This window comes from Scyliorhinus torazame, chromosome 2, assembly GCF_047496885.1.
Source record: "Scyliorhinus torazame isolate Kashiwa2021f chromosome 2, sScyTor2.1, whole genome shotgun sequence".
NCBI lineage: Eukaryota > Metazoa > Chordata > Chondrichthyes > Carcharhiniformes > Scyliorhinidae > Scyliorhinus > Scyliorhinus torazame.
In genome coordinates, this window is record NC_092708.1 from 1,867,718 (window position 1) to 1,880,685 (window position 12,968).

Here is a 12,968-nt window from a genome sequence, read left to right on the forward strand (position 1 = left end):
CCGCACATTTTTGGACTGTGGGAGGAAACCGGAGCACCCGGAGGAAACCCACGCAGACACGGGGAGGACGTGCAGACTCCGCACAGACAATGACCCAAGCCGGAATCGAACCTGGGACCATGGAGCTGTGAAGCAATTGTGCTATCCACAATGCTACCGTGCTGCCCTTAAGAACAAATAAATCTACACTATATCATTTTACCGTCATCCATGTACCTATCCAATAGCTGCTTGAAGGTCCCTAATGTTTCCGACTCAACTACTTCCACAGGCAGTGCATTCCATGCCCCCACTACTCTCTGGGTAAAGAACCTACCTCTGATATCCCTCCTATATCTTTCACCTTTCACCTTAAATTTATGTCCCCTTGTAATGGTGTGTTCCACCCGGGGAAAAAGTCTCTGACTGTCTACTCTATCTATTCCCCTGATCATCTTATAAACCTCCATCAAGTCGCCCCTCATCCTTCTCCGCTCTAATGAGAAAAGGCCTAGCACCCTCAACCTTTCCTCGTAAGACCTACTCTCCATTCCAGGCAACATCCTGGTAAATCTTCTTTGCACCTTTTCCAGAGCTTCCACATCCTTCCTAAAATGAGGCGACCAGAACTGTACACAGTACTCCAAATGTGGCCTTACCAAAGTTTTGTACAGCTGCATCATCACCTCACGGCTCTTAAATTCAATCCCTCTGTTAATGAACGCGAGCACACCATAGGCCTTCTTCACAGCTCTATCCACTTGAGTGGCAACTTTCAAAGATGTATGAACATAGACCCCAAGATCTCTCTGCTCCTCCACATTGCCAAGAACTCTACCGTTAACCCTATATTCCGCATTCATATTTGTCCTTCCAAAATGGACAACCTCACACTTTTCAGGGTTAAACTCCATCTGCCACTTCTCAGCCCAGCTCTGCATCCTATCTATGTCTCTTTGCAGCCGACAACAGCCCTCCTTACTATCCACAACTCCACCAATCTTCGTATCGTCTGCAAATTTACTGACCCACCCTTCAACTCCCTCATCCAAGTCATTAATGAAAATCACAAACAGCAGAGGACCCAGAACTGATCCCTGCGGTACGCCACTGGTAACTGGGATCCAGGCTGAATATTTGCCATCCACCACCACTCTCTGACTTCTATCGGTTAGCCAGTTCGTTATCCAACTGGCCAAATTTCCCACTATCCCATGCCTCCTTACTTTCTGCATAAGCCTACCATGGGGAACTTTATCAAATGCCTTACTAAAATCCATGTACACTACATCCACTGCTTTACCTTCATCCACATGCTTGGTCACCTCCTCAAAGAATTCAATAAGATTTGTAAGGCAAGACCTACCCCTCACAAATCCGTGCTGACTATCCCTAATCAAGCAGTGTCTTTCCAGATGCTCAGAAATCCTATCCTTCAGTACCCTTTCCATTACTTTGCCTACCACCGAAGTAAGACTAACTGGCCTGTAATTCCCAGGGTTATCCCTAGTTCCTTTTTTGAACAGGGGCACGACATTCGCCACTCTCCAATCCCCTGGTACCACCCCTGTTGACAGTGAGGACGAAAAGATCATTGCCAACGGCTCTGCAATTTCATCTCTTGCTTCCCATAGAATCCTTGGATATATCCCGTCAGGCCCGGGGGACTTGTCTATCCTCAAGTTTTTCAAAATGCCCAACACATCTTCCTTCCTGACAAGTATTTCCTCGAGCTTACCAATCTGTTTCACACTGTCCTCTCCAACAATATCGCCCCTCTCATTTGTAAATACAGAAGAAAAATACTCATTCAAGACCTCTCCTATCTCTTCAGACTCAATACACAATCTCCCGCTACTGTCCTTGATCGGACCTACCCTCGCTCTAGTCATTCTCATATTTCTCACATATGTGTAAAAGGCCTTGAGGTTTTCCTTGATCCTACCTGCCAAAGATTGTTCATGCCCTCTCTTAGCTCTCCTAATCCCTTTCTTCAGTTCCCTCCTGGCTATCTTGTATCCCTCCAATGCCCTGTCTGAACCTTGTTTCCTCAGCCTTACATAAGTCACCTTTTTCCTCTTAACAAGACATTCAACCTCTCTTGTCAACCATGGTTCCCTCACTCGACCATCTCTTCCCTGCCTGACAGGGACATACATATCAAGGACACGTAGAACCTGTTCCTTGAACAAGTTCCACATTTCACTTGTGTCCTTCCCTGCCAGCCTATGTTCCCAACTTATGCACTTCAATTCTTGTATGACAACATCGTATTTACCCTACCCCAATTGTAAACCTTGCCCTGTTGCACGTACCTATCCCTCTCCATTACTAAAGTGAAAGTCACAGAATTGTGGTCACTATCTCCAAAATGCTCCCCCACTAACAAATCTATCACTTGCCCTGGTTCATTACCCAGTACTAAATCCAATATTGCCCCTCCTCTGGTCGGACAATCTACATACTGTGTTAGAAAAGCTTCCTGGACACACTGCACAAACACCACCCCATCCAAACTATTTGATCTAAAGAGTTTCCACTCAATATTTGGGAAGTTAAAGTCGCCCATGACTACTACCCTATGACTTCTGCACCTTTCCAAAATCTGTTTCCCAATCTGTTCCTCCACATCTCTGTTACTATAGGGGGGCCTATAGAAAACTCCTAACAAGGTGACTGCTCCTTTCCTATTTCTGACTTCAACCCATACTACCTCAATAGGGTGATACTCCTCGAACTGCCTTTCTGCAGCTGTTATACTATCTCTAATTAATAATGCCACCCCCCCCCCCCCCACCTCTTTTACCACCCTCCCTAATCTTATTGAAACATCTATAACCAGGGACCTCCAACAACTATTTCTGCCCCAGGGACAGGAATGGTTGTTGCAGGTGCCAGGGTTTAGATATTTCAGTAAGCTCAGGGAAGGTTGTAAAAGAGGGGGAGGTGTGGCATTGTTAGTCAAGGACAGTATTACGGTGGCAGAAAGGACGTTTGATGAGGACTCATCTACTGAGGTAGTATGGGCTGAGGTTAGAAACAGGAAAGGAGAGGCCACCATGTTAGGGGTTTTCTATAGGGTCCAAAAAGTTCCAGAGATGTAGAGGAAAGGATTGCAAAGATGATTCTGGATAGGAGCGAAAGCAACAGGGTAGTTGTTATGGGGGACTTTAACTTTCCAAATATTGACTGGAAACGCTATAGTTCGAGTACTTTAGATGGGTCTGTTTTTGTCCAATGTGTGCAAGAGGGTTTCCTGACACAGTATGTAGATAGGCCAACGAGAGGCGAGGCCATATTGGATTTGGTACTGGGTAATGAACTAGGACAGGTGTTAGAATTGGAGGTGGGTGAGCACTTTGGGGTTAGTGACCACAATTTGATTACATTTACTTTAGTGATGGAAAGGGATAGGTATATACCGCAGAGCAAGAGCTATATCTGGGGGAAAGGCAATTATGATGCGATGAGGCAAGACTTAGGATGCATCGGATGGAGAGGAAAACTGCAGGGGATGGGCACAATGGAAATGTGGAGCTTGTTCAAGGAACAGCTACTGCGTGTCCTTGATAAGTATGTACCTGTCAGGCAGGGAGGAAGTGGTCGAGCAAGGGAACCGAGGTTTACTAAAGCAGTCGAAACACTTGTCAAGAGGAAGAAGGAGGCTTATGTAATGATGAGACATGAAGGTTCAGTTAGGGCGCTCGAGAGTTACAAGTTAGCTAGGAAGGACCTAAAGAGAGAGCTAAGAAGAGCCAGGCGGGGACATGAGAAGTCTTTGGCAGGTAGGATCAAGGATAACCCTAAAGCTTTCTATAGATATGTCAGGAATAAAAGAATGACTAAGGTAAGAGTAGGACCAGTCAAGGAAAGTAGTGGGAAGTTGTGCTTGGAGTCCGAGGAGATAGGAGAGGTGCTAAATGAATATTTTTCGTCAGTATTCACACAGGAAAAAGACAATGTTGTCGAGGAGAATACTGAGATACAGGCTACTAGACTAGAAGGGCTTGAGGTTCAGAAGGAGGAGGTGTTAGCAATTCTGGAAAGTGTCAAAATAGATAAGTCCCCTGGGCCGGATGGGATTTATCCTCGGATTCTCTGGGAAGCTATGGAGGAGATTGCTGAGCCTTTGGCATTGATCTTTAAGTCATATTTGTCTACAGGAATAGTGCCAGATGACTGGAGGATAGCAAATGTTGCCCCCTTGTTCAAGAAGGGGAGTAGAGATAACCCGGTAACTATAGACCAGTGAGCCTTACTTCTGTTGACGGCACAATCTTGGAAAGGTTTATAAGAGATAGGATGTATAATCATCTGGAAAGGAATAATTTGATTAGAGATAGTCAACACGGTTTCGTGAAGGGTAGGTCGTGCCTCACAAACCTTATTGAGTTCTTTGAGAAGGTGACCAAACAGGTGGATGAGGGTAAAGCAGTTGATGTGGATTTCAGTAAAGCATTTGATAAGGTTCCCCACGGTAGGCTCCTGCAGAATATACGGAGGCAATGGATTCAGGGTGATTTAGCAGTTTGGATCAGACATTGGCTAGCTGGAAGAAGACAAAGGGTGGTGGTTGATGGGAAATGTTCAGACTGGAGTCCAGTTACTAGTGGTGTACCACAAGGATCTGTTTTGGGGCCTGTTATAACCTGCCTACTTACCATTGGCTGGGGACTAATGACAATCCCACAATCCTGTGGTAGTATGAGCTTCCCCAATGAGGGGGGCGGAGAAACCATTAGTAAACTCCTAGTATAAATAAAGCTGGCCAGTTTAGGAACCAGCAGGAGTGTGCAGCAAGGGAAGTTGCTGCTGCTGTTATATATATATATATAATATATATATATATATATATATATAATGTGTGTTATTGTAAATAAATGTTACTACTTTGTATCCTTAAAACTCGTGTTGGAATCTTCGTGGCCCTCACAAAAGGGCCACTGCTGTTTGTCATTTTTATAAATGACCTGGAGGAGGGTGTAGAAGGATGGGTGAGTAAATTTGCAGGTGACACTAAAGTCGGTGGAGTTGTGGACAGTGTGGAAGGATGTTACAAGTTACAGAGGGACATAGATAAGCTGCAGAGCTGGACTGAGAGGTGGCAAATGGAGTTTAATGCAGAAAAGAGTGAGGTGATTCATTTTGGAAGGAATAACAGGAAGACAGAGTACTGGGCTAATGGTAAATTCTTGGCAGTGTGGATGAGCAGAGAGATCTCGGTGTCCATGTACATAGATCCCTGAAAGTTGCCACTCAGGTTGAGAGGGTTGTTAAGAAGGCGTACGGTGTGTTAGCTTTTATTGGTAGAGGGATTGAGTTTCTGAGCCATGAGGTCATGTTGCAGCTGTACAAAACTCTGGTGCGGCTGCATTATAGGAAGGATGTGGAAGCATTGGAAAGGGTGCAGAGGAGATTTACCAGAATGTTGCCTGGTATGGAGGGACTATCTCTCTCTCTGGGATCTCGCTCTCTCTCTCTCTGGGATCTCGATCTCTTTCTTTCTGGGCAGGGTGCCAGAAGTGACGTCCAGGAGGAGGAGCGAGGAAGTGACACGAGTTAAAAAGAAGAAAGTTTCAAAACGGAGAGAGTGAGCAAGTCAGGAAAAGAGAGCGAGGTCCGGACAGAGACCCCGAGAGAGTTTCAGGGACCGGGCCAGAGACCCCGAGGCAGCAGTCTCCCCCCGGGGCGGCCAGTCTCCCCCCGGGGCGGTTACTTTGGAACAAAGAGCCTGGCGGCTGATCAGAGGGATCGCGTCCCGGGATTCCCGGGAAGCTGACATTCCGGTGATTCCCGACACCCCTGGTATTCCCGGTATCCCACTATCCCCGGTTCCCTGGTATTCCCGGTATCCCACTATCCCCGGTTCCCTGGTATTCCCGGCTAAGCCCCGCTCTTCCCGGTGCCCGCTCTTCCCGGCGGGATGCGGCTCTCCATGCTCCTGGCCCTGGTGCGGCCGGTGGGTCCGGTGGTGATCGGAGTCTCTCTGGGCTTCACGCTGAGTTTGCTGAGCAGCGGCTGGGTGGAGGAATCGTGCCCCCGGCCCCGGGAAGGAGCCGGGATCCCGGGCAGGAGACCCAGCTCCCTGGCCGCTGCTCCCGGGGCGCAGCCCCAACACAAACTGCTCTTCCAGCCCAGGATCGTCCCGTACAAAGCGGCAAGTGGGAAACACCCGGGCAAGAAAACTGTCAGGTAAGCGAGGGGGGTGGGAATGGGCTCAGGAATGGGGAGTGGGAATTAGAGCAGAAATGGGGAGTGGGACTGAGATCAGGAATGGGGAGAGGGAATGGGATCAGGAATGGGGAGAGGGAATGTGATCAGGAATGGCACTGTGAATAGGATCAGGAATGGGGAGTGGGAATGTGATGAGGAATGGGGAGAGGGAATGTGATCAGGAATGGCACTGTGAATAGGATCAGGAATGGGGAGAGGGAATGTGATCAGGAATGGGGAGAGGGAATGTGATCAGGAATGGCAGTGTGAATGGGATCCGGAATGGGGAGTGGGAATGTGATGAGGAATGGGCAGTGGGAATGTGATCAGGAATGGGCAGTGGGAATGTGATCAGGAATGGGCAGTGTGAATGGGATCAGGAGTAGGCAGTGGGAATGGGATTTGGGGGGGCAAGGTGTTGACGGGTTACGATTGGAACTGGGATCAGGGAATGGGAATTGGAAATCAGAGGAGTGGGAGTTAGAGGGACAGGGACTGTGAGTGAGATTGGAACAGGGAAATTGGGGATCAGGAGCTGAGGATGTGAATGGATCGCCGATGAATGGGGACTGGGACTCAGTATCCTAGGAACAGGGAATGCTTTGATAGAACATAGAACGATACAGCGCAGTACAGGCCCTTCGGCCCACGATGTTGCACCGAAACAAAAGCCATCTAACCTACACTATGCCATTATCATCCATATGTTTATCCAATAAACTTTTAAATGCCCGCAATGTTGGCGAGTTCACTACTGTAGCAGGTAGGGCATTCCACGGCCTCACTACTCTTTGCGTAAAGAACCTACCTCTGACCTCTGTCCTATATCTATTACCCCTCAGTTTAAAGCTATGTCCCCTCGTGCCAGCCATTTCCATCCGCGGGAGAAGGCTCTCACTGTCCACCCTATCTAACTCCCTGATCATTTTGTATGCCTCTATTAAGTCTCCTCTTAACCTTCTTCTCTCCAACGAAAACAACCTCAAGTCCATCAGCCTTTCCTCATAAGCTTTTCCCTCCATACCAGGCAACATCCTGGTAAATCTCCTCTGCACCCGCTCCAAAGCCTCCACGTCCTTCCAATAATGCGGTGACCAGAACTGTATGCAATACTCCAAATGCGGCCGTACCAGAGTTCTGTACAGCTGCAACATGACCTCCTGACTCCGGAACTCAATCCCTCTACCAATAAAGGCCAACACTCCATAGGCCTTCTTCACAACCCTATCAACCTGGGTGGCAACTTTCAGGGATCTATGTACATGGACACCTAGATCCCTCTGCTCATCCACACTTCCAAGAACTTTACCATTAGCCAAATATTCCGCATTCCTGTTATTCCTTCCAAAGTGAATCACCTCACACTTCTCTACATTAAACTCCATTTGCCACCTCTCAGCCCAGCTCTGCAGCTTATCGATATCCCTCTGTAACCTGCTACATCCTTCCACACTATCGACAACACCACCGACTTTAGTATTGTCTGCAAATTTACTCACCCACCCTTCTGCGCCTTCCTCTAGGTCATTGATAAAAATGACAAACAGCAACGGCCCCAGAACAGATCCTTGTGGTACTCCACTTGTAACTGAACTCCATTCTGAACATTTCCCATCAACCACCACCCTCTGTCTTCTTTCAGCTAGCCAATTTCTGATCCACATCTCTAAATCACCCTCAATCCCCAGCCTCCGTATTTTCTGCAATAGCCTACCGTGGGGAACCTTATCAAACGCTTTGCTGAAATCCATATACACCACATCAACTGCTCTACCCTCGTCTACCTGTTCAGTCACCTTCTCAAAGAACTCGATAAGGTTTGTGAGGCATGACCTACCCTTCACAAAGCCATGCTGACTATCCCTGATCATATTATTCCTATCTAGATGATTATAAATCTTGTCTCTTATAATCCCCTCCAAGACTTTACCCACTACAGACGTGAGGCTCACCGGTCTATAGTTGCCGGGGTTGTCTCTGCTCCCCTTTTTGAACAAAGGGACCACATTTGCTATCCTCCAGTCCTCTGGCACTATTCCTGTAGCCAATGATGACATAAAAATCAAAGCCAATGGTCCAGCAATCTCTTCCCTGGCCTCCCAGAGAATCCTAGGATCAATCCCATCAGGTCCCGGGGACTTATCTATTTTCAGCCTGTCCAGAATTGCCAACACCTCTTCCCTACGTACCTCAATGCCATCTAATCTATTTACCTGGAGCTCAGCATTCTCCTCCACAACATTATCTTTTTCCTGAGTGAATACTGACGAAAAATATTTATTTAGTATCTCGCCTATCTCTTCAGACTCCACACACAATTTCCCATCTTTGTCCTTGACTGGTCCTACTCTTTCCCTAGTCATTCGCTTATTCCTGACATACCTATAGAAAGCTTTTGGGTTTTCCTTGATCCTACCTGCCAAATACTTCTCATGTCCCCTCCTTGCTCGTCTTAGCTCTCTCTTTAGATCCTTCCTCGCTACCTTGTAACTATCCATCGCTCCAACTGAAACTTCACACCTCATCTTCGCATAGGCCTCCTTCTTCCTCTTAACAAGAGATTCCACTTCTTTGGTAAACCACGGTTCCCTCGCTCGACGCCTTCCTCCCTGCCTGACCGGTACATACTTATTAAGAACACGCAGTAGCTGATCCTTGAACAAGCTCCACTTATCCAGTGTGCCCAACACTTGCAGCCTACTTCTCCACCTTATCCCCCCCCAAGTCACGTCTAATGGCATCATAATTGCCCTTCCCCCAGCTATAACTCTTGCCCTGCGGTGTATACTTATCCCTTTCCATCATTAACGTAAACGTCACCGAATTGTGGTCACTGTCCCCAAAGTGCTCTCCTACCTCCAAATCCAACACCTGGCCTGGTTCATTACCCAAAACCAAATCCAACGTGGCCCCGCCTCTTGTTGGCCTGTCAACATATTGTGTCAGGAAACCCTCCTGCACACACTGTACAAAAAACGACCCATCTAATGTACTCGAACTATATCTTTTCCAGTCAATATTTGGAAAGTTAAAGTCTCCCATAATAACTACCCTGTTACTTTCGCTCTTATCCAGGATCATCCTCGCCATCCTTTCCTCTGCATCCCTAGAACTATTTGGAGGCCTATAGAAGACTCCCAACAGGGTGACCTCTCCTTTCATGTTTCTAACCTCAGCCCATACTACCTCGGAAGATGAGTCCCCATCTAGCATCCTCTCCGCCACCGTAATACTGCTCTTGACTAGCAGCGCCACACCTCCCCCTCTTTTGCCTCCTTCTCTGAGCTTACTAAAACACCTAAATCCCGGAACCTGCAACATCCATTCCTGTCCCTGCTCTATCCATGTCTCCGAAATGGCCACAACATCGAAGTCCCAGGTACCAACCCATGCTGCCAGTTCCCCTACCTTATTTCGTATACTCCTGGCATTGAAGTAGACACACTTCAAACCACCTACCTGAACACTGGCCCCCTCCTGCGACGTCAAATCTGTGCTCCTGACCTCTATACTATCATTCTCCCTTACCCTAAAACTACAATCCACCCAATATCTATAATCAGTTAATGGAAATTAGACTTGTAATGAGATAGAGAGAGGGGGACATGAATTCCAAATGAGACGTGGGAAGGGATTGGGGATAAGGGTGTACATAGGAATGTGTAACTGTGCAAGACAAGGTGACCAGAACTACTCCTCACTTCCTTCCTTGATTCTCTTCACTGCATCTGAAAACATTGCTCTCTCACACACACAATATCCCAAAGACATTTCTGGGAATCTCCAGGAACTCATCCACTTCTCCAGTCTGCACCTTCACTTGTGAATGTGAGTCTTCAAATCTGGAGTCTCTCAACCAGGGGGGAATCTTCACCTCAATTGACACCCAGCTGGTTCCTGGACAGTGATCAGGAGCAGGAATCCTGGCTGATTTCCCTCTCTCTCTCTAACCCAGGGATCACTGGACAGTGATCAGGAGCCGGAACCTTGGCTGATTTCCCCTCTCTCTCTAACCCAGGGATCACTGGACAGTGATCAGGAGCAGGAACCCTGGCTGATTTCCCCTCTCTCTAGCCCAGGGATCACTGGGCAGTGATCAGGAGCAGGAACCCTGGCTGATTTCCCCTCTCTCTAACCCAGGGATCACTGGGCAGTGATCAGGAGCAGGAACCCTCGCTGATTTCCCCTCTCTCACACAGGGATCACTGGACAGTGATCAGGAGCAGGAACCCTGGCTGATTTCACCTCTCTCTCTCGAACCCAGGGGTCACTGGACAGTGATCAGGAGCAGGAATCCTGTCTGATTTCCCCCCTCTCTCTCTAACCCAGGGGTCACTGGACAGTGATCAGGAGCAGGACCCCTGGCTGATTTCCCCTCTCTCTAACCCAGGGATTACTGGACAGTGATCAGGAGCAGGAACCCTGGCTGATTTCCTCTCTCTCTCTAACCCAGGGATCACTGGACAGTGATCAAGAGCAGGAACCCTGGCTGATTTCCCCTCTCTCTCTAACCCAGGGATCACTGGACAGTGATCAGGAGCAGGAAACCTGGCTGATTTCCCCTCTCTCTCTAACCCAGGGATCACTGGACAGTGATCAGGAGCAGGAACCCTGGCTGATTTCCCCTCTCTCTCTCTCGCTAACCCAGGGATCACTGGACAGTGATCGGGAGCAGGAACCCTGGCTGATTTCACCTCTCTCTCTAACCCAGGGAACACTGGACCGTGATCAGGAGCAGAAACCCTGGCTGATTTCCCCTCTCTCTCTCTAACCCAGGGATCACTAGAGCAGGAACCCTGGCTGATTTCACCTCTCTCTCTAACCCAGGGAACACTGGACCGTGATCAGGAGAAGGAACCCTGGCTGATTTCCCCTCTCTCACACAGGGATCACTGGACAGTGATCAGGAGCAGGAACCCTGGCTGATTTCCCCTCTCTCTCTCTAACCCAGGGATCACTGGACAGTGATCAGGAGCAGGAACCCCGGCTGATTTCCCCTCTTTCTTTAACACAGGGATCACTGGGCAGTGATCAGGAGCAGGAACCCTGGCTGATTTCCCCTCTCTCTAACCCAGGGATCACTGGGCAGTGATCAGGAGCAGGAACCCTGGCTGATTTCCCCACTCTCTCTCTCTCTAAACCAGGGATCACTGGACAGTGATCAGGAGCAGGAATCCTGGCTGATTTCCCCTCTCTCTCTCTAAACCAGGGATCACTGGACAGTGATCAGGAGCAGGAATCCTGGCTGATTTCCTCTCTCTCTCTAAACCAGGATCACTGGACAGTGATCAGGAGCAGGAACCCTGGCTGATTTCCCCTCTCTCTCTATCCCAGGGATCACGGGACAGTGATCAGGATCAGGAACCCTGGCTGATTTCCCTTCTCTCTCTAACCCAGGGATCACTGGACAGTGATCAGGAGCAGGAATCCTGGCTGATGTTCCCCCTCTCTCGCTAACCCAGGGGTCACTGGACAGTGATCAGGAGCAGGAATCCTGGCTGATTTCCCCTCTCTCTCTAACCCAGGGTTCACTGGACAGTGATCAGGAATAGGAATCCTGGCTGATTTCCTCTCTCTCTCTCTCTAACCCAGGGGCCACTAGACAGTGATCAGGAGCAGGAACCCTGGCTGATTTCCCTTCTCTCTCTAACCGAGGGATCACTGGACAGTGATCAGGAGCAGGAACCCTGGCTGATTTCCCCTCTCTCTCTCGCTAACCCAGGGATCACTGGACAGTGATCGGGAGCGGGAACCCTGGCTGATTTCACCTCTCACTCTCTAACCCAGGGGTCACTGGACAGTGATCAGGAGCAGGAACCCTGGCTGATTTCCCCTCTCTCTAACCCAGGGATCACTGGACAGTGATCAGGCGCAGGAATCCTGGCTGATTTCCCCTCTCTCTCTCTAACCCAGGGATCACTAGAGCAGGAACCCTGGCTGATTTCCCCTCTCTCTCTCTAACCCAGGGGTCACTGGACAGTGATCAGGAGCAGGAACCCTGGCTGATTTCCTCTCTCTCTCTAACCCAGGGATCACTGGACAGTGATCAGGCGCCGGAATCCTGGCTGATTTCCCCTCTCTCTCCAACCCAGGGATCACTGGACAGTGATCAGGAGCAGGAAACCTGGCTGATTTCCCCCCTCTCTCTCTCTAACCCAGGGATCATGGACAGTGATCAGGAGCAGGAACCCTGGCTGATTTCCCCTCTCTCTCTAACCCAGGAATCACTGGACAGTGATCAGGAGCACGAACACTGGCTGAGTTCCCCTCTCTCTCTCTAACCCAGCGGTCACTGGACAGTGAGCAGGAACCCTGGCTGATTTCCCCTCTCTCCCTAACCCAGGGATCACTGGACAGTGATCAGGAGCAGGAACACTGGCTGATTTCCCCTCTCTCTCTAACCCAGGGATCACTGGACAGTGATCAGGAGCAGGAACCCTGACTGATTTCTCCTCTCTCTCCAACCCAGGGATCACTGGATAGTGATCAGGAGCAGGAGCCCTAGCTGATTTCCCCTCTCTCTAACCCAGGGATCACTGGACAGTGATCAGGAGCAGGACCCATGGCTGATTTGCTCTCTCTCTCTAACCCAGGGATCACTGGACAGTGATCAGGAGCAGGAACACTGGCTGATTTCCCCTCTCTCTCTAACCCAGGGATCACTGGACAGTGATCAGGAGCAGGAACCCTGGCTGATTTCCCCTCTCTGTCTCTAACCGAGGGATCACTGGACAGTGATCATGAGCAGGAATCCTGGCTGATTTCCTCTCTCTCTC

At 49.1% G+C, this 12,968-nt stretch overlaps 1 protein-coding gene across 1 annotated transcript in view; it reads left to right on the forward strand.

Annotated features, from left to right (window-relative positions):
* The first annotated feature begins 5,448 nt into the window (after window positions 1-5,448).
* Window positions 5,449-12,968, forward strand: part of LOC140385820 (chondroitin sulfate glucuronyltransferase-like) — a 35,190-nt gene continuing 27,670 nt past the window's right edge. Inside the window, exon 1 of the mRNA XM_072468381.1 lies at window positions 5,449-6,171. Within this exon, the coding sequence (XP_072324482.1) occupies window positions 5,903-6,171 (269 nt within the window). The 5' untranslated portion in view covers window positions 5,449-5,902. The remainder of the gene's footprint in view (window positions 6,172-12,968) is intronic.